Raw genomic sequence first — 20,729 nt, forward strand, 5'->3', positions numbered from 1 at the left:
ATATTACAAACTGACATTTTGGAGGCAAACCACTTACCCTTTGTGCTTTCGTGCCAATATTGTGGAGCAAGAAAATTTTACCATGAACCAAACGGCTTTTGTTGCGCTGATGGGACAATAGCGTTGAGCCGTAATCAATTTTCAGATGAGCTTTATCAATTATTCACTTCTAATTCAGTCGAGTCTAAAAAGTTTTGTACATATGCACGCACGTACAATAATAAATTCGCTTTCACATCATTTGAAGTTATATTTGATAAAGAATTATGCAAACGAAACAGAGAAATCTACATGTTTAGATTTCAGGGACAAATGTATCATTATATTGAGGATTTAGTTCCTGAAGATGGGCATCCTTCATATTTACAACTATATTTCTTCGATACGGAGCACGAGTTAGAAAATCGTATTCATGACGCAGAAAGATTAGATCCTTCTATCATTGCTCGATTAATGGATATACTTGAGGTTAATCCATATTGTCGCTTCTTTAGAACCCTCAGCAACATTTCAAGTCTTGAAAATCATACAATTCGTATAAGAACAGATATTGATTTAGACCAACGTGTTTACAATGCTCCGTCGGTATCGCAAGTAGCAGCTATATGGACAGAAACTGACAACTGTACAGAACAAAAAGCTCGAGACATTATTGTTTTTAACGAAGCATGAGGCAGTCATATTGTTCAGTATTATTTTGGATGTTATGATCCATTACAATACCCATTATTGTTTTCTTTCGGTGACTCGGATTGGCACCAGGGAATAAAAAAAGTAGAAAGAGGAACGATATCGTTAAATGCCCAGGCATTAGAATCACACTTTATTGAACATTCAAATAGCGCGGAAGAATTTCTTCGAAAAGAAGGCCAAGGTAATAAAAAATTTATGTAAATTTAATTATGTATTTTAGTTTCATCTAAATTTTCTAAACTATATTTTATCATATTTTCAGTTTTGAAGAATAAGAAGAAAGTACCAACGGTTTCATGTCGTGAATATTATTGTTTCAAATTACAAATAAGAGATATGTACATGTCGATTTTGTTACTATCTGGTCGTTTGCTGCAACAATTTGTTGTCGATATGTACATTAAAATTGAAACGTCAAGACTAGATTATTTTCGCTCGAAACAACATGAGATTAGATCAGATGTGTATCAAGGTATTGTAGATAGTCTTTCAGTTGGAGAAACTTGCGCATCCAATATTGGAAAACGGATTATTCTACCTTCATCTTTTATTGGAGGTCCAAGAGATATGCGGAAGAGATATATGGAAGCAATGGCATTAGTTTAACGTTTTGGCAAACCTGATATATTTCTAACCATGACATGTAATCCAAATTGGGAAGAAATCTTAGAACAACTAAATCCACATGAAGAAGTTCAGAACCGCCCTGATTTAATTGCAAGAATCTTTAGAGCAAAATTAGAAGAATTGAAGATTGATCTGTTTAAGCGAGAAATTTTTGGTAAGGTTGCAGCATATGTTTATACCATCGAATATAAAAAAAGAGGTCTACCACATGTTCATTTCTTAATTATACTTCAGAAAGATTGGAGAATTTATGCACCTGAAACTTTTGACGAAATTGTTTCAGCAGAAATACCTAACAAAACGAGAAATTTACATTTATATAAAAACGCCCTTAGACACATGATGCATGGTCCTTGCGGAATATTAAATCCAGCCAATATATGTATGGACAAAGACGACATCTATAAGAATCGATACCCCAAAGAATTTACAGCTAATACAACTGTTGAAACTGATTGTTTCCCTTCATACAAACGTTCTAACAATGGAGTCATTGCTAGAATTAGAGGAAAAGATTTAGACAATCGGTGGGTTGTTCCATACAATCCGTATCTTGTTTCCAAATATAATTGTCATATTAACGTTGAGATTTGTTGTACAGTTAAAGCTGTTAAATATCTATACAAGTATATTTATAAAGGACATGATCGTGTTGCTTTCAATATCATTAGCAAAGAAAATAACCAACAAATTGACGAAATCGAACAATTTCAATCGGGAAGATGGATTACTCCACCTGAAGCAATGTGGAGAATATACGGTTTCACGCTTAACGAAATGTATCCATCAGTTTATAGTTTGCACCTATACCTAGAAGATCAACATTTGGTGTCTTTTCGTGCACACGAAGATCTAAACAATGTGTTAAACTTGTATACATCCAAAAAATCGATGTTGACAGAATTCTTTTATAGAAACCAAATTGACGAGAATGCACGAAAATTGTTGTATAGAGAATTTCTTGAAAAATTTGTTTGGGATTCACAATGTAGAATTTGGACTCCAAGGAAAAAAAAAAACTGTTATAGGCCGAATTGTTACAGCCAATCCATTTGAAGGTGAAAGATATTATCTACAGATGTTATTGAATCATATCAGCGGAGCAACGTCATTTGAGAAATTAAGAACAGTTAATGGTGTTGTACTACCAACGTATCGTGAAGCAGCTACTTCTCATGGTTTGTTAAACAAAGATAGTAGCTTAGAAGATTGTTTAGAAGAAGCTTGTCTATATCAGATACCAAGTAGTTTAAGACACCTTTTCTCAACAATTTTGGTGTATTGCAATCCTACGAACCCAAAAGAACTTTGGAAGCGATTTGAAAAAGAAATGTCTACAGATTTTCTTATAAGAAACGTGTCGTCAACAGTTGTTAGGAAGATGGTTCTACAAGATATTGCTTCCACACTAGAATCTATGGGAAAAGATATAAATATGTATCGTTTTGTTCCTGCCGATATATTTTACGGTCAAGATGAATTTACAAATAGAGAAATTGACGACGAACGAGTAGTCACAATTCCAACTGAAGATCTACTTGCATCACAAGTCCTAAATTCTGAACAAAAAAATGCATATGATTTGATATTGCATACATTAGTATCAAATAAAGCTGGTGCTTTTTTCGTTGATGGCCCTGCTGGTACCGATAAAACTTTTCTATACAGAGCACTTCTAGCAGAAATTAGATCGAAAAATATGATAGCACTTGCAACTGCGTCATCCGGTGTTGCTGCCTCCATCTTACCTGGAGGACGAACAGCACATTCAAGATTTAAGATTCCATTAAATGCAGATAAAAGCAGCACATGTAATGTGAGTAAACAGGGAAATCTTGCTAAATTATTACGACTTGCAAAATTAATTATATGGGATGAAGCACCCATGTCTACAAAACATTCAATAGAAGCATTAGATAAAATGTTGCAAGATATTAATGATACAGATCTCCCTTTTGGTGGGAAAGTTATTGTTTTTGGTGGAGACTTTCGACAAGTATTACCTGTGATTCGTAATAGCACAAAAGAACAACAGATTGATTCAAGCTTAGCTTCTTCTTATTTATGGTCTATTTTAAAAAAAATAAAATTAACAAAAAATATGAGAGCCAGATTAGATCCAGATTTCTCGCATTATTTAATTGAAGTTGGCAATGGTAACGCACCCATAACTATTGACGAAAATATCGAAATTCCCAAAGAAATGACCATTCCCTATACCAATGATCTTGACTCTCTAAATTCTTTATTAGATGCTGTTTTTGGAAATATTTCTAACTATCCAGACAATTTAATAGAAATGTCAAATCGAGCTGTATTAACTCCAAAAAATCGGTCAGTTGATGAAATAAATACTATTCTCATTAACAAATTCCCTGGCGACGTTGTACGATATTATAGCTTTGATGAAACAATTGATGTATCTGAACAAGGTATTATGGAAGATTTTTTAAATATATTGACACCGAACGGATTGCCACCACATGAATTGTTACTTAAAAGAAATTGTCCTATTATGTTAGTTAGAAATATTAATCCTTCAGAAGGTCTTTGCAATGGAATACGATTAACTTGTTGCAATTTTAGTCATAATCTGATCGATGCACGAATTTCATTTGGTCACCACAGTGGTAAAAGAGTTTTTATACCTAGAATTGCATTTTTACCAGAAACAACTGAAAATAACGGCTTCCCATTTAAGAGGACACAATTTCCTGTTAGGTTAAGTTTTGCAATGACAGTAAATAAATCACAGGGACAAACGTTAAATTCTGTCGGAATATACTTACCAGAACCTGTCTTTTCTCATGGACAGTTATATGTTGCACTTTCAAGAGCTAAGACTGCTGATTCGGTCAAAATGCTCATAAGACCAACGACAAGTGCTGTTTATGAAACAAATTATACAAAAAACATTGTATATAGAAATTTTTTAAGATTAACAAATTCATTATAATATCATGCAAGTGTTCTAATTATTTTGATGTCTTTTGTAATATCATGTGAGTGTTCCAATTCTTTTATGTTATTATTATTCATATACTGTTTTTTTTTTTTCATTTTATAATTCTATAAATTTTTTTTGTTATATATTCACATTTGTTTGTCATCTAATTTTTAATTACAGTGAACATGCGGACCTTATATACATCTGTTAGGGACATTACTCCAGCCACAAGATATTGGAAGATCAAAATGATCGTTACAGAAAAGTCACCAAAACGTACGGCGCAAAATTCAGCAACAAAATACTAAAATTTGATACTTTTAGATTCTGAGGTATTAAAATATTACTCTTCATTACTTATCATTATTTTGTGTATGGTTCAAAATTAAACAATTAAATTTATTCATTGTCTTCTTACAGGGAAATCGCGTGCAAGCAGTGATCTTTGGGAAAGACATCGATCTACGTAATGATACACTGTATATCTACCAATCATACTATATCGCAAATGCTTTGGTAAGAACAATGGATCCAAGGCATCAAAGAGGACCATATCAGTTTCAATGGACAATAAACTCCAAGACCATTGTTGAAGAGATCGAAGAAGACGAGCCAGCACTTAGACTGCCAGAATATAACCTTGTTCCTTTGAATGAACTTGGCGTACACATAGACACAGATGCTGAAATAGGTAACTACTATATAAATGTCGATATTTTTATATAGTTCCCTCTAATTGCAAAGTAACAATTTCTTTTTTCCTAAACTAGATATTTTGGCACTTGCAATTCATATGAACCCGCCAAATGAAGTGAATACGAACCATGGAAAATCGTTGATCCAAGAGATATACTTGATTGATCCAGGGTATGAACGTATATTGTCTCACATTGGTAAAATTTTTAGATTAATATATTATAATTGTTTTATTATGATGAATTTAACACCATTTATCATTTTTAATAGTCTAAAACTCCTGCGTTTAACAATGTGGAATCGCTTTGTTCATGACGAATGCCGCGAAATTTCTGACCTTATTCTGGCAAAGCCAATTATTTTAGGAACACGGATCAAAGTTTCTTCTTATAATGGTACTTCTTGTTAATATTAACATTGTTGTTAATTGTACATCTTATACTTGTATATTTATTCATTCATGTTTATAATATAGGCCTATCGCTGTCATCAAGACCGACGAGTGTCTTTATTGTTGAACCCCTTCTTTCATCTTCTGTTGCATTACGTACATGGTAAATAACTTATTTAAATACACTATAAATTTAATGTGATTTTTTTCATTGTAAATCTTTCTTTGTTTCTATTGATGTTTAACTTTATTTACTAATTCAAATTTTCAGGGCAGCACAAAATGATAAATTGCTGGAAGAAATCATTGGAAATAGTTTTGGATCAGCTTCAAGTAGTTCTACCGATCCAATCATAAAAGTATCTGAAATCGCAGAAAAACTGATATCTGCTCCAACAATGGCGGTATATTTTTCTCTTTTTTTTTTAAAGCCAAATTTCTTATTTTAAAGAATACAATTCATTTTTTCACTCTTTGGAATTGTTTAATTTTATTCTAAGTTTTTGGGACATGGAGATTGGAGGTTGGTTGGAATGAAATGGAGATGGAGGATGGCAATTTGTGAATTGTGTGCTGTGGATTCAGAACTGTGCATATGCTTCAATTTGAAATGTTGATTGTTTGTTGGATTTAATTTATGTAATAAGGGTGAATTTCGAATCCTTCTATACGGGGTATTGTTTAGATGTTGATTAGTGCACATAGTTATTTTGTCTTAATGCAGAGGTCCACATATTTGGTTAGAGGCAAATTTAGAATGGTTGATTTTCACCAGTCATTCCACTACGTATCATGCGAGAATTGTAACAAGGCAACTGGCTATGACCTCGGTGAAAACTTCATATGTTATAGTTGCAAGAATGCAACAATTGCACGGGCAAGGTAAACATTTTCCTCATATTTTGAAATTAAAAATTTTTACATGGTAGTTAGAACATTTTCTTTGCTGATATCAACGAATGATAATTTATTTATTGCTGTCAGGTGTCGAGTTTATTTAGATGTGTATGATGATACCACATCGACACCCGTTGTTATTTTTGGATCTTTGGCAGAGGAAATTTTGGGATGCACAGCTGTTGATCTTATAGACCGTACAGACGAGGTAAAATCTATACATTTAAATACGTTTAAAAATTTTGATACATTATCTTTTTATATGTTTTTTTATTGTTACAGGAACATCTGCCTTATATTGAAAACATTGCAAACAACATTGAAAATAATGAGTGGATCATAGTCTTGGGCGCGCAGATGAATGAATCTGGGAGGTTACGCCAAAACAAACTTACTGTATTATCTGTTAATAACGTCCCAGGAACAGCAGAATGAGTTTCCAGACTTTTCTTTTGAAACTTTTGACTATTGTAATATATAAGTACATGGTACTCATGTATAGTTGTAGTTATGTTTATCAGAGTGCTGTATTATAGCAATGAATATTTTGCAAACAATATATATAATGTTTATTATGAAGAGGAAGAAAATTGTTAAAATATAGATAAAATTCTGTCTATTTATAGCTAAATTGAAAAATTTTTAAATTGTTACACTTAAGAAAAATATCGACTGGGCACACGTGCTGCTTTACTAGTATATATATATACACGAGAGACACTCCCACTGGTCGCGTGGCAAAAGAAACACCCGCGTATAAGACACTACCACATATAGGTTACACTGCAAATATAATAAATCACATACAGATGATCGCAATATTTTATTTTCTCTCTCCCTTCCCCTCACCCTACAACTGTTTCTTTGATGTCTGTCTGCTCGCCCACCCACCATTGCTGAAAAGGAATCTTCTGAGTCAAGGTCTGGGAATTTATGGGACGTACGTCGATTTGGCATGCATGGAACGATCTAACGGGTAGGTTTGAAAATAAAGGAAAAGTATAGTTACAAGCATAATTGTGTATTAATCTGTGCATCGATGTGATGTGATTGGTTAAAAAATAAATTTTATTAATAACAGTGTTAATTTAAATTTTAAGTATAAATAAATCAGTGTTAGTACACAGATTAGTGCGCAACTGCGCTTGTATATAGCAAAACTCGAAAATAAATCTCAATTCAAAATTTTTTTAATTAAAAATTTTTATTTTATTATTATAATTTTTTTTAATTTTTATACAAAATATAATAAATAATTTATTAACAAAAATATTTTATAATACACCAACATTTTATTTATATCTTATTATATATAATGTGATATTTTTATAATTATTTATTAATAAAAAATATGTAATAAATTATGATTTAATAATAATAAATATATTATATCTTATTTAATGAGATATAAGATGATGATATAATATATAAAATTTTTCACTTATTTAATCACTTATATAATAAAATTGTTGTAAACTAAATGAAAAAGAGAGAGAGCTTCGAAGATAGAAAGAGAATGGGAGAGAATTCTTATTTTTATATAATGAACTTAAAAATATACCTATATATATAGAGGTACAAAGTTCTTAATTGACGGCTAAGACCTGGTCAATTATGAAGGATAAATGTGATCATACAATACAAGTTGGTTTATAACACTCCCCATTTGGATGATCATATTATTCATTGTCCTGCATTCCAATGTCCTGCATAATCTTCTTAAATGTTACAGTTGGTAATGCTTTAGCGAATAAATTTTCCAAATTATTACTTGACCGTATTTGTTTGACATCAATTTCACATTTCTCCTCATGAATTGCAATGATATTCTTCTGTGGATATGAAAGACAATCTACATTCTTATATCTAACTAATTGTAGACTTGATCCATGTTAATAAAATAATCACATATTCAGGATTTCAATTGAACTGGAGATAAGGTACTTCAAGATTAATAATTTCTTCATCGTCTTTATAATGACGAAATGGATCTTTCTGCTCATCAAATGATCGAGTAATCATTGGAGTACTCAGGAGATAAGTTTTGTCCACATAAAAGTGTTTCAAGACTTTATAGTGAAGGGTCTTTGCATTGATGCATCTCAATATTATGTACGAACTCTTTAAATGATGCAGTTGATAATGTTTTGATAAACAAATTCACCATATTAACTGAAGATCATTAAATTCACTCATTTTTTGGATTTGTGCTATTCTAGAGTTCTTATAAATAACATAATTAGTGGAGAAGTTATTAAAATTTACTTGCTAACCTTATGTAAGCCTAGCTACTCTCTCCACCTAACGAGTTCGTCTCACTTGACCCGTCCTTTTTCTACAAAAACAGTGGTCATCTTTTTATACCAGACAAGCATTGCAAAATTTTACAGCTTTTCTGTAGCTGTCAGGCGCCGTCGAGTTATGATGCTACATCTCTTGTCTCTTATAGAGAAATACTTCACAAGATATGTTGTGAAGTAATAGAGATGCTTTGTCATAATTTTCTCTATAAAAAAAATATCCAGCTCATCTTCATTTGCATCTCATCTTCTTCATTTTTCTGTAATTAGTCTGCATTCTTACTCTGCAATCTCTTTCTGCATTCTCACTCTGCAATGACTTAGCAATCTCCTTATGACCAATATATGAGATATTTTGCACCTCGTTCACCAGTTATTTCTGCTTTTACCGTAGGTGCTATAATGCAATACAATAATGATCTGACTAATAAGTCAGATAATGAAGTTATCTACAAACTTGTGAGTTTCGGTACCCATACTCATCAATCATTGTCGCATTTTCTCAGCGACTACAATTCAAAACTTGTGGGGTTGACAAACTCAACGATAATATTTCTATCGTTCAGTGACTTCTTCTGGAGTCCAAAATGAAGATAGAAGTAATAAAGTAAGAGAATATGAATTTAAAATCCTTACTTAAATCTTATTTTCGATTGCCTACTCTTTTAGATAGGAATCCCATGTAGATTTTTAAAGAGTAAGAGCGTTTAAAAAATGAGGCAAAGAACCTCAAATTTCTGTAATTTTGTTTCGAGATAATAAAATAATATTTCACAAATATTTATATTTGTTCATATTTGTATTTCTATCTTCTGGTAGATATTCTGTGTGCTCCATTTTATTTCTCATTTAATAATGCACACTTCTTACAAAACCGTAATATGAATCTGAAATACTAATTGTATTTAAGAGATGATATTTCAGAACTAATAATTTCATTCATCTCCCCTTTGAAGCTGCAAGGGTTTCAAATTTATATTTCAAATATGTGCAGTTTTCTTGAGCTCTTTTGGAGTCTCAATGACATTTAAATCATCTATATAAACTGTAATAAGTTAACATAGATACTGAAAATATATGAAAAATAGCTTGTTCCACGTGCGTTTGAATTATTTTTAGACCATATAAGGATTTTTGAAACTTAATAGAGTACATATTTATGAATGTATTCAGATTAGAAGCTTCAAACATTTTATATCTTTCAAGGATTTTTATATATATGTCATGATCCAATGATCCATATAAATATACAGTTAATCATGCATATCCAAACGTTTGGTAACTTTCAAATTAATAAAAACCTCAATATAATTTCAACTACTTTAAAAGCATATCAATATTGTTTCTGTGAGAAACCAACTCGTGATTTATATATCACATTTTCAGATTAAAAGTTACAGGCATTTTATATCCTTTATATAAATATCCACTTATATTCAACAAGCATCACATCTTTAGGTGTTTAGACTACTAGTCCATATGCATCACATTTTACTAGTGATATCAATTCTGCAGGAATTATTTGCGAGAAACTAACTTGTGATTTATATATTACATTTTCATTTTCTTTATATAAATACCCACTGATATTCAACAAGTATCACCTGTCTAGGTGTTTGGACTACGAGTCTATATGTATCACATTTTACTAGTAATATCAATTCTGCTTCTATTTTAGCCAATATTTTTACGTCGGCATTTTTCGACGGTTCTTGATTCACTTTTTTCATTACTTATGGTAATGTCAATTGCCATTTTATATGAAAATATGTTATCAACAACGGTTTTATTTCTATCTAGAATTTCTCCAAAATTCATGAAATGTATCGAGATCTCGTTATTTTCAGGTACCTATCACTCTTCAAGGGAAGGCATTTCATGAAAACTCTCTTCAGGAGGCACTTTTCTAGAGGATTATACTCTTTAAGAGTTTTTATGAGAGAATTTTGTACATAAAGTTTAGATGGATCTTATTGCTTGTTTTGTGGGTACGGCTTCTTCATGAGCACCAATTTCTTTTATTTGTACTTTTCTCTTTCGATATGCTTTATCTTTTGTATCAATAAGTCTCACATGCTTTTAGACATGTCTTATGTTCATTAGACTGCTAAATTTCTTAATTATCCTACAGAAACTTCAATCCTCGCCGGGATTTTAGCAGTTAGAATATGAGACATTTTTATCTTATTGCATCTATAAGTTAATTATCATCTGAACTTCCAGTTCACCTATGATAATCAAGATAACGTTGAATTATTTCATTTTATTTACTTCTAGCAAATTTTTCTTTCCACTCTTGGTAGGAAGACTTTATAGTCTAAAAGGTTCTTTCACGGACATCCATATGAAAATTATTAGACTTATTGTAATTGATTTTGAATTATCAAGATAATCATGAAAAACATATAAATATTTTGAATCATATCACTTTTGATGCATCATAATATTTGATTCAATAGTTGTATAATATCATCTCAAAAAGAAAGTTAGTAGTTTTTCCAATACGAACTTCTAGCCCGAAATCATAAAAGTATTATAAAGATATTCATTATCACGTTCAATCTCTTAGTTTCTTTAAATAAAATGCATCATTCACTTCATTTCAAGGAATAAAATGATATAAATCCAACATCATTCATTTCAGGGAATGATGTGGAACTATCAGGACGTGACTAATGATTTTTTAACAAAATTTCATTTTTCTGCTTAGCCACTAGAAGACCAGATAAAAATTTAGAATATATTGTGAACTTTTGTACTTGATATTGCTATTTCAGGAACACATTTGAGACATTCATTTTAAACATATATTCTTTAGTGGTTTACTTTAAGTGCATTAATCATAATGAACTTTTGGTACACGTAACACTCATTTAAATTATGAGATATTCAATAAAATTATTAATTTAAAGCGATCATTCAGGGATGCTCAATTTCTCTTTCAAGATAAACTTAATATGATATACCCAATAAAATTATTGGTTTAGAGCAATCCTTCATGGATGCTCAATTTCTATTCCAAGATGAAACTTAATATGAGATACCCAATAAAATTATTGGTTTAAGATGATCCTTCAGGGATGCTCCATTTCTATTCCAAAATGAATCATATCATCAATAATTCATAACAAGTATAAAAAATAAATAAAACTTGTATATAAACTATGTGAATAAAAATTAACAATATCTATAATTGAAATGTAAATTATGCAAATTTTAATTCACCATAGATATAACTAAGATGTAAACTATGTCAATAAATATAGAATTTTATCAAATAATAATAAGGAATATAATCTTTAATACTCACTTTGGGGATTGCAAATAATATATTGAAAAACTTACTTGGAATAGAAAACCAATAGCTTCAGAATCATCAGAATCTTTATGCAACTTGGATAAACAAGTCTTTTTGTGGTTGACATGCCATGTTTGACTAATGGTTTCCATCAATTTTTCTGGAATGGTTGGCATGTCATGTTTGACTAATGGTTTCCATCAATTTTTCTGAGGGAGCCACGACATTTTTTGTGTATAGACTATCCAGCCTATATATAGAATAATATATATATATATATATTTTATTCTATATACCTACAGTTTGGATATATATTTAATATGCACTAGTGTATCCAAAACACAGGGCCCCACAAAATAGATAAGTGTATCCAAAATATTTATATGCACGAGATAAATGAAGGTCACATATAGGCCAGAATGCATAGATCTTCAAAACACAAGGCCCCACAAAATAGATAAGTGTATCCAAAATATTTATATGCACGAGATAAATGAAGGTCACATATAGGCCAGAATGCATAGATCTTCAAAACATGAGGCCCCACTAAATAGATAAGTGTATCCAAAATATTTATATGCACGAGATAAATGAAGGTCACATATAGGCCAGAATGCAAAGATCTTCAAAACATGAGGCCCCACAAAATAGATAAGTGTATCCAAAATATTTATATGCACGAGATAAATGAAGGTCATATACAGGCCAAAATGCATAGATCTTATCGAAGTTAGCGCATTGATAGTACAGGAAGAGCCACAACTAATATTGTATTCGCACAAGTTTTGAACCTTATAAATATTGGCTTCATTTTCAATTCCTCGGCAATCCGAATACTGCAATGGCACCACAATATTCAGGCACCAATCACCAACTTCACTTTGTGATGATACCGTTTTTGTGTCCGGGACACATTATTCCCATGGTTGACATGGCTAGGCTGCTGGCACAACGTGGTGTTATCATCACCATTATCACGACAACCTTAAATGCCGTCCGAATCAAGCCGATCATTGGCCGTGCCATTGAATCTGGGCTCCCAATCCGACTTGTCCAACTCCGGTTGCAACTCCATGAGGTGGGCTTGCCGGAGGGATGTGAAAGTATCGATGCAATCCCTTCACGCGACTTGTTTATGAACTTCTTTGCTGCTGTTAATAAGCTGCAACAACCAATGGAAGAATTACTTAAAGACATGGAATCGAGTCCGAGCTGCATATTGGCCGACAAGAATCTTCTTTGGACAACTGATGTTGCTGGAAAGTTTAACATACCGATACTTTTATTTGATGGCACAGGTTGTTTCAATCTCTTGTGCTGTCAAAGTTTGCACGCATCTCAGGTCCATTTGAGTGCCTCCGATTCAGAACCCTTTGTAGTGCCAGGTTTACCTGAAAGAATTGAGTTAACTAAAGCACAACTACCATCGAGCTTGAATCCCTCCATGCAAGATAATTCTAAAGATCTTCATGCAAAGGTAAGAGCATCTGAAGAAGGAGCTTATGGAATAGTGATCAACAGCTTTGAGGAGTTGGAATTAGCATATGTCAAGGAGTATCGAAAGGCAAAAGGAGATGATAAAGTTTGGTGTATTGGGCCGGTTTCACTATCCAACAAGACAGACTTGGAGAAGGCTCAGAGAGGTAACAAGTCATCCATTGACGAAAACAAGTGCTTGAAGTGGCTTGATTCGTGGCCTGAGAATTCTGTCGTTTATGCTTGTCTTGGAACCCTTTGTCGCCTCACACCATTACAATTAATAGAGCTTGGTCTAGGCTTGGAAGCTTGCAACAGGCCATTTCTCTGGGTCATTAGAGGAGATAATGGAAAAGAAGAGTTGGAAAAGTGGATATTAGAGGATGGTTTTGAAGAGAGAATAAAAGGGAGAGGCCTCTTGATCAGGGGCTGGGCTCCTCAAGTACTGATCTTGTCACACCCTGCAATCGGAGGGTTTTTGACCCATTGTGGTTGGAATTCAACGCTAGAAGCGGTTTGTGCTGGCGTGCCAATGGTGACATGGCCTCTTTTTGCTGATCAGTTTTTTAATGAGAAGTTGGTTGTGCAAGTTTTGAAAATTGGTGAGAGCGTAGGGAATGAGACAGCTGTCCCCGTGGGGGAGGATGGGAAGTCTGGAGTCTTGGTGAAGAGGGAGAAAGTTAGGGAAGCTATACAAAAAATAATGGCTGAAGGAACAGAAAGGGAAGAGAGAGGAGAACGAGTAAGAAAGCTTGCAGAGATGGCAAAGGAGGCAACAGAAAATGGCGGATCTTCATTCCTTAACATTACATTGTTAATTGAAGATATAAGGAAACTGGGCATGATGGGCATTCAAGCTTAAAGTAGTATTCACCTTCATCGATTTGGGAAAATGATACTTAGTCCTATGTTTTTGTATTCAAGTTATCGTTTGAATATTTTAATTGTTTGTTAATGATTAAGAAAGTGAATAGTAATGAAGTTGTAATTTTTTTTCTTTAATGGTCAATGAAGTTTAAAATATATTAGAAAGAAAATGGAAAAATAATACAATTTATATTAATAGTAACTTTGAAGGGACAAAGTCAAAATGGGATTGAGCACCCTAATCGAGAATGGGTAGTTCTTCTATGCTGTCTCTTGACTGCAGCGACTCATGCTTACACTATTCCTCAGTGTTTGTTTGTTTTTTTTTTATTGAAAGGTATTCCTTAGTGTTCTTGAGAATGCATCACAAATTGAGAAAGATAACATAATGTAGAAGCTGCGATTGTTGTGTAAAATGTTTCTAAATGTTCCTCTCAGTAGTCAAGAAAGCTTACTTTGATGCTTACATTCTTTTTAGCCTCAACTAGTTTGAATATTCCTTATGTTAGAAACTAGTGGAGTCAGTTGTGTAAAATGTTCCTCTCAGTAGTCAAGACAGCTTATTTTGATGCTTACATTCTTTTCAACCTCAACTAGTTTGAATATTCCTTATGTTAGAAATTAGTGGAGTCAGTTAGGGTTTGTCGTGATGTATTTTTGTTGTCACGATATTTCTCTATTAGAATTCATGGCATCATAAACGTGCCTTAATTATCATTCCTTTATGCTTATGTATGCTCTTACGTCACAACCAAACCAAACCAAACAAGAAGGTGATACCAAACCTCAGGAACACTGCTGTATAGTGGCAGCACTGCAAATGTATTGACCAAAAGCAGATCTTTTGCTTTTCTTAAAGGAAGAAGTGGGGGCGACAGACATCCCTTATCGCTGTAGAATATCACTACAGTACTTTTAAAATATCTAGATGATTTGAAGCATAGTCGAAAGGTCAAATTTTACTATCATAATTAGTAGTTTTAACTTATGTTCTTATTCAAATGCCTAACTTTGAAATCATAAAATACTAACTTATATCAACTGGCCTACCACCTTGATGGTAACCTGAAGTAGATTGTTTCTTAGCCACAAATATTTAGGCCCGGAAATTGCAGCACAGTATGTGCTCAAGCAGGATATCTTTTACAAATGAAAACTAGATACAAAATAATCCCACATAAAAATTTCAACCCACTTGTGTGTCATTTCAATTTTTTTTTTGTTCTTTTCATTACTTCACACACTAAGTTTCCCTCCCCCCTCCCCCCTCTCTCTCTTACTCTCTCTCTCTCTCAAACTCTTAACCTCTTCTCTCTCCATTTTCGTTTCTCTCTCCTTCCTCTCTCTCTCTCTCTCACTCTCTCTCTCCATTTTCGATAGCTAGTGGTCTATACCAGAAACATGAATAAATAAATAAAAAAAAAACACAAAGAATGCTTGCTCTCCTAATTTTGATGCTTCATTTTTCATCTTAGAATTTTCATTTTGATTTTCATATTAATTTCCCAGTCCAAACCTAAATTAGAAATCAACTTTTAGTATGTCAAGTCATGAGTCGTGACCAATTTAGAGTGCAGTATACAGAGAGGAAACAAAGAACTGCATCTAAGGCGGAAGAGTCTCAAATCCACTTTACCATATTTTTTTTTTTTTTTGAAATAGACTTCAATTCATTACTGAATGAAGGAAGTTACAGCTGTGACTAATAATTGCGAGTAACAAGCCTCGATTACAAGCCAACTAACCCTCGGTTGTACGCTCCCCCGAACACAATTTTCATTGCGCCGGGCTATGTCTAAAAACTTCTAAACTCTCCAATGACGACACCATACTGAGATGCTAGACTCTGATAAACAGAAGTGTTCATCCCGGCTCGTCCGCGAGAAAAAAAAAACAACACCAACCATCCTCACCCTCTAAAAGAGGAGAGGAACTATTCAACCTTCACACTCTATAAGAGGAGAGGACTCATACCTCATCCTCAAAAGAGGAGAGGACTCACAACCCCCATCCTCAAAAGAGGAGAGGTATTACCCATTTCAAATTATTTATTCAGATCTAAAACAAAGCAAATTAAAATAACACTGAAAAAGCAACATATCAGACACTGAAAAAGCTAATTAAAAAAAAAAAAACACTACGCCGTACGCCAAATGGCCTTTCGCCCAACTTTTTGCCCAAACGGTTTCTGTTAGCACCCATCACGCACAGAGCCACTTCCTGCACCACGCTAGCTTGCACCACTCAAATCTTGCACAATGGTTTCTGACAACAAACCAATCAAAACAGAGCCCTTCGGTTTCCTTCCCGTCACCGCCGCCAGCCCACAACCACCATCCACTTCGGCTAGACTAAACGGAACCAGAATCGAAAACCAAGACCAAAAAACAGGGACGAGCCGAGGCTTATTCCAGACACCCATCCAAAAAAACAGATCAGCACCCTGACTCCATCTAACCTACCAAAACGAAAACAGAGAAGGACTGAGCCAAACACCCGGTTTCCGCCACCAACCAAAGGAGTGACCACCATGAGTTGCTTCCGGACTCCCCCCCAAAACCCTTCAAACCTCCATGCAGCTCGGCTTGCAACCCGAAAAAACCTCTGTTTTCCATGGCCAAACCAGAGGACATTTACCCCGCGGGAGGCACCCCAAACCCACATGCAAAAAACGTCATCCCCAGGAGAAAGCAACCCGAATCAACTCACACCGAACCCTTTGAGAAAGCCCACAGAAGACTACACCAAAGCAGTCAGGAATCTCTCCCAAAGCGAACCGAGAACCTCTACCCCTAAAATGAAAACCTCTCCGCCCAGCTGGGTGTAAAAAGAAATAAAGGTCTCGGGACACAGCCTCTGATGGAAGCCTCCGGTGTCCGGACTTATTTTCAGAAGAAAAGCAGTGAAAAACAGAAGAAGAAAGGGTGGGGGAGGGAGGGAGGAGCCGAAGCTCCACCTCTCTCGACGGTTTTCTCTTTTCTCTTTAACCTAGAGAGAAGATAGAGCTTCTCTCACTACGTGCGAAGCTCATAATAATCCACTTTACCATATTGAAATTAAGAACGAGTATCATTAAATATATATATATATATATATATATATAAAAAAATTCACCTTGACCTGTCATCTTATATTTTTGTGCTAATTCATAATTTAACATAAAGAGGTTTTGAGTGGACCGATTTAGACGTTGAGTTGAATTGAGATGAAAGTTGAAAATTAAATAATATATTATTAGAATATTATTTTTTAATATTATTATTATTTTAAAATTTGAAAAAATTGAATAATTTACTATATTTTATTTTAGAATTTGAAAAAATTATAATGATTAGATAAAATGAGTTGATGAAGTTAAGCAACCAAACGCAGCCTATCTTGACTTTTGACCCTTAATTTTAGTTTTAAAATTTCATATAGGGACCGCTCGAAAGTTGATAAGACTCCAACATTCCAACAAAGAATTTTAGATAAAGAAAATGATAGGTAGACTAGGAGCTACCGCTCATATTATTATTATTATTATTATTATTATTATTATTATTATATTTATATTTCTTGATTACGAAAATATTTTTAATAATGTCATGAATTTAAAAAAAAAAAAAGATATTTAAAAATGTTAAAAAATACATATAAAAAAATGAAAAAGAAGACTATATATAACTAACAGTAGTTCCAAGAGGTGGGGTGGGGGAACTAAAATAAAGAGGGCAGAGGCAGTTGTACAAACCAAAAATTTATTTACAAATATAATTATGTATTAATATATATATATATAAATATCAATTTAATATAATTAATCAAAAAATAAATTTTATTAAAAATAATATTAATTTAAATTTTAAATATAAAAAAATTAATATTAATACATAAATTAATACGTAATTTTATCTGTACAGAATAAAATTCTTGCACAAAATATGAAACCAATCAAAACAAAAGTAGCTGTACAGAAGGCAATGCTACAGATACCGCTGAGTTCCACCGCTTCATTTTCTGCTTGACGTGTTATGCCACGTGGCATGTAATGTGTTTTTTAATCTAAGAAAAAGAATAAGAAGAGAGCAAAACACGGCTCCAGCCCAAGGCCCCCCCTGGTTCATGTCCTCTTCAGAAGTAGGGCTGAGCACCGACAGATCGGAGTAGGTATTTGGGTCGTCCAACTCCGAGTCCGACTTCCGACTCAGGCTTCGAAGGGTATATGCTCTGCTCCGGCTCTGGCTCCGACTTGTCGGAGCGGAGTCGGTGAGAAATCTTCAAAAAACAAACCCAAGAACGACGAAGTCGGCACCTGAAATTGAAAGCTTCAAAAAAACCAAAAAACAAATCAAAACCAAAACCAAATCCATAACAGATAAAAGAGAAATAAAAAATTCACTCTGATTTTTGAAGAGTGAGAGAGAGTGATTGGGCGCAGGGGGAGGGGAGGGGAGGGAATCGAGGGGGGGGGGGGGGGGGAGAAGGGGGAACCCAATAATAAGGTTTTGAGATGAGAGGTGAGAGAGAACGATTCGGAATTCTGGCGCAGGGGGAGCCAGAGAGGGGAGGGAATCGTGGGGGAAGAGGGGGGGGGGGGGGGGGGGGGGGGAGAAACGAAAACCACAACATGAGAATCTGAGATGAGAGGTGAGAGAGACAGAGAGCGATTCGGCGCAAGGGGACTCGAAGGGGAGGGAAGAAGGGGGGGAGACCTAATACAAAGCACTGAAATGGCACCGTTTGGGGCTATTTTCACCCCAAATGACGTCGTTTCAGTGACAGATATTTGAAAAAAAAATAAAGGGTTGCGTGAATGACGGCGCCGTTTACCACTTTCTACTTCTAAACAATAAAAATAAAATAATAAATAATAAGTGAGTAACAATATATTTTAAGTTAGTAAAAATAAACTTAAGTAACAATTTAATGTGTATTATTTAATTAACTCACTAAAAAAATCACTAGTTAATTATTACTAACTTAGAGAGTTATATATTAGAAATTTGACAAATTTTTTTTATTGTTTTTATATCCAAGGGAATATATTTAATAATTATGTAATTATATTGTGATATTAATTTAATATATATTAACTAATAGTATACTATTATATGTATTATATATTAGTAATATACTAATATTAATACTATTAGTCTATTAATATATAGTAAATTAGTAATATTTATTAATTTATTTACTATAGTCTATAACTAGTAATAACTAGATGTAATAACTAGTAACTAATAATATGTAATAACACTAGTTACACTAGTACTAATAGATAATAACTTAAAGATATTAATTTAATATATATTAACTAATACTATACTATTATATATATAATATATATTAGTAATACACTAATACTAATACTAATACTATTAGTCTATTAATATATAGTAAATTAGTAATAATTATTAACTTATTTATAGTCTAATAACTAGTAACTAATAATATGTGATAACACTAGTTACACTAACAGTCTAGTACTAATAGATAATAACTTAAAGATATTAATTTAATATATATAACTAATAGTATACTATTATATATATTAGTAATTTACTATATACTAATAGTCTAATACCATTAGTCTATTAGTATATAGTAAATTAGTAATATTTATTAACTTATTTACTATAAGTTTATAACTAATAACTAGTACGAATTACTAGTATATTATTGAATTTAACTAATGATGTTAATATATAAGATATAGTTATATAAAATCTATATAATCAATTTTAATTTTTATACATTAGTATTAAATGCTATTATAAATTTATTACTTATATATTAGTGTTATATGTTATATTATACATTAGTATTATAATGTTACATGTTATTAAGCATTTTAGTATTTATACATTAATATTACATGTTATTATATTTATATTTATATGATTAATATATAGAAAAACACATATTATTTATAAAATATGTACATTAGCGGAACGGAGTTGGATGCGGAGTCGGAGTCGGAGTCGGAATAGGGAGTCGAAGCATCGGAGTCGGATCAGAGTGGAGTCAGAGTCGGATCTGCCTGGCCTCTGACTCCGACTCCGACTCCGACTTCCCACCGGAAAAATCCTCCGACTCCGACTCCGACGACAAGTCGGAGTCGGAGTCGGATTTTCGAATTTTTGCTCAGCCCTATTCAGAAGTCGAAAATCCCCAACCCCCGATAAGCTTGCCTTCATTTCCTCTGGCTCATTCGTCAGACCTTCACCAAAATCCAGTTCGCGTGGCAGAAGAGATCCATTTCATTTCCGGCGCAGTCTTCTGGCTCTCCTCCGTATGACCTCCAATATGAGAGGTACATTTCTATATTTTTCCCTCAAATCGAAGAAGGTTTTGATGAAATCAGTGGATTTGAAACATCTTTTCAGTTTTGATATTCTCCTTTGTTTGTTTGCTTTTTTTTACACGGCATTCCTTCACCTCAACAAATGAGCAACGCTTCTAAGATTATAGAAAAAAATAAAGCAAAATCGAGAGAAAAGCTGTTTTGTGCGTCGCTCCGGAGAGGCAAAGGTGAGTCAATACAAAACAACA

The 20,729-nt window shown here is 33.2% G+C and overlaps 4 protein-coding genes across 4 annotated transcripts; all 4 read left to right on the forward strand.

Moving 5' to 3' along the window:
* The first annotated feature begins 2,398 nt into the window (after positions 1-2,398).
* On the forward strand, positions 2,399-4,276 carry LOC122296645 (ATP-dependent DNA helicase pif1-like). The gene has a single exon (XM_043106448.1). The coding sequence runs from the start codon at positions 2,399-2,401 to the stop codon at positions 4,274-4,276; it is 1,878 nt and encodes a 625-aa protein (XP_042962382.1).
* A 402-nt stretch (positions 4,277-4,678) lies between these two features.
* On the forward strand, positions 4,679-5,963 carry LOC122296646 (replication protein A 70 kDa DNA-binding subunit D-like). Its single transcript, XM_043106449.1, has 6 exons — positions 4,679-4,958; positions 5,038-5,134; positions 5,234-5,358; positions 5,439-5,517; positions 5,626-5,758; positions 5,940-5,963. Exons 1-6 carry the CDS (start codon positions 4,793-4,795, stop codon positions 5,961-5,963), a joined length of 624 nt encoding a protein of 207 aa, XP_042962383.1. The 5' UTR covers positions 4,679-4,792.
* A 75-nt stretch (positions 5,964-6,038) lies between these two features.
* On the forward strand, positions 6,039-6,786 carry LOC122297698. The gene is made up of 3 exons (XM_043107839.1): positions 6,039-6,236; positions 6,339-6,459; positions 6,534-6,786. The coding sequence occupies exons 1-3, from the start codon at positions 6,040-6,042 to the stop codon at positions 6,684-6,686; spliced, it is 471 nt and encodes a 156-aa protein (XP_042963773.1). The 5' UTR covers position 6,039; the 3' UTR covers positions 6,687-6,786.
* Positions 6,787-12,564: 5,778 nt separating this feature from the next.
* Positions 12,565-14,326, forward strand: LOC122297283 (UDP-glycosyltransferase 73C3-like). The gene has a single exon (XM_043107304.1). It carries the CDS (start codon positions 12,691-12,693, stop codon positions 14,185-14,187), a length of 1,497 nt encoding a protein of 498 aa, XP_042963238.1. The 5' UTR covers positions 12,565-12,690; the 3' UTR covers positions 14,188-14,326.
* The last annotated feature ends 6,403 nt before the right edge of the window (positions 14,327-20,729 follow it).

The sequence above is a fragment of the Carya illinoinensis genome, chromosome 15, assembly GCF_018687715.1.
Source record: "Carya illinoinensis cultivar Pawnee chromosome 15, C.illinoinensisPawnee_v1, whole genome shotgun sequence".
NCBI classification, from domain to species: Eukaryota; Viridiplantae; Streptophyta; class Magnoliopsida; order Fagales; family Juglandaceae; genus Carya; species Carya illinoinensis.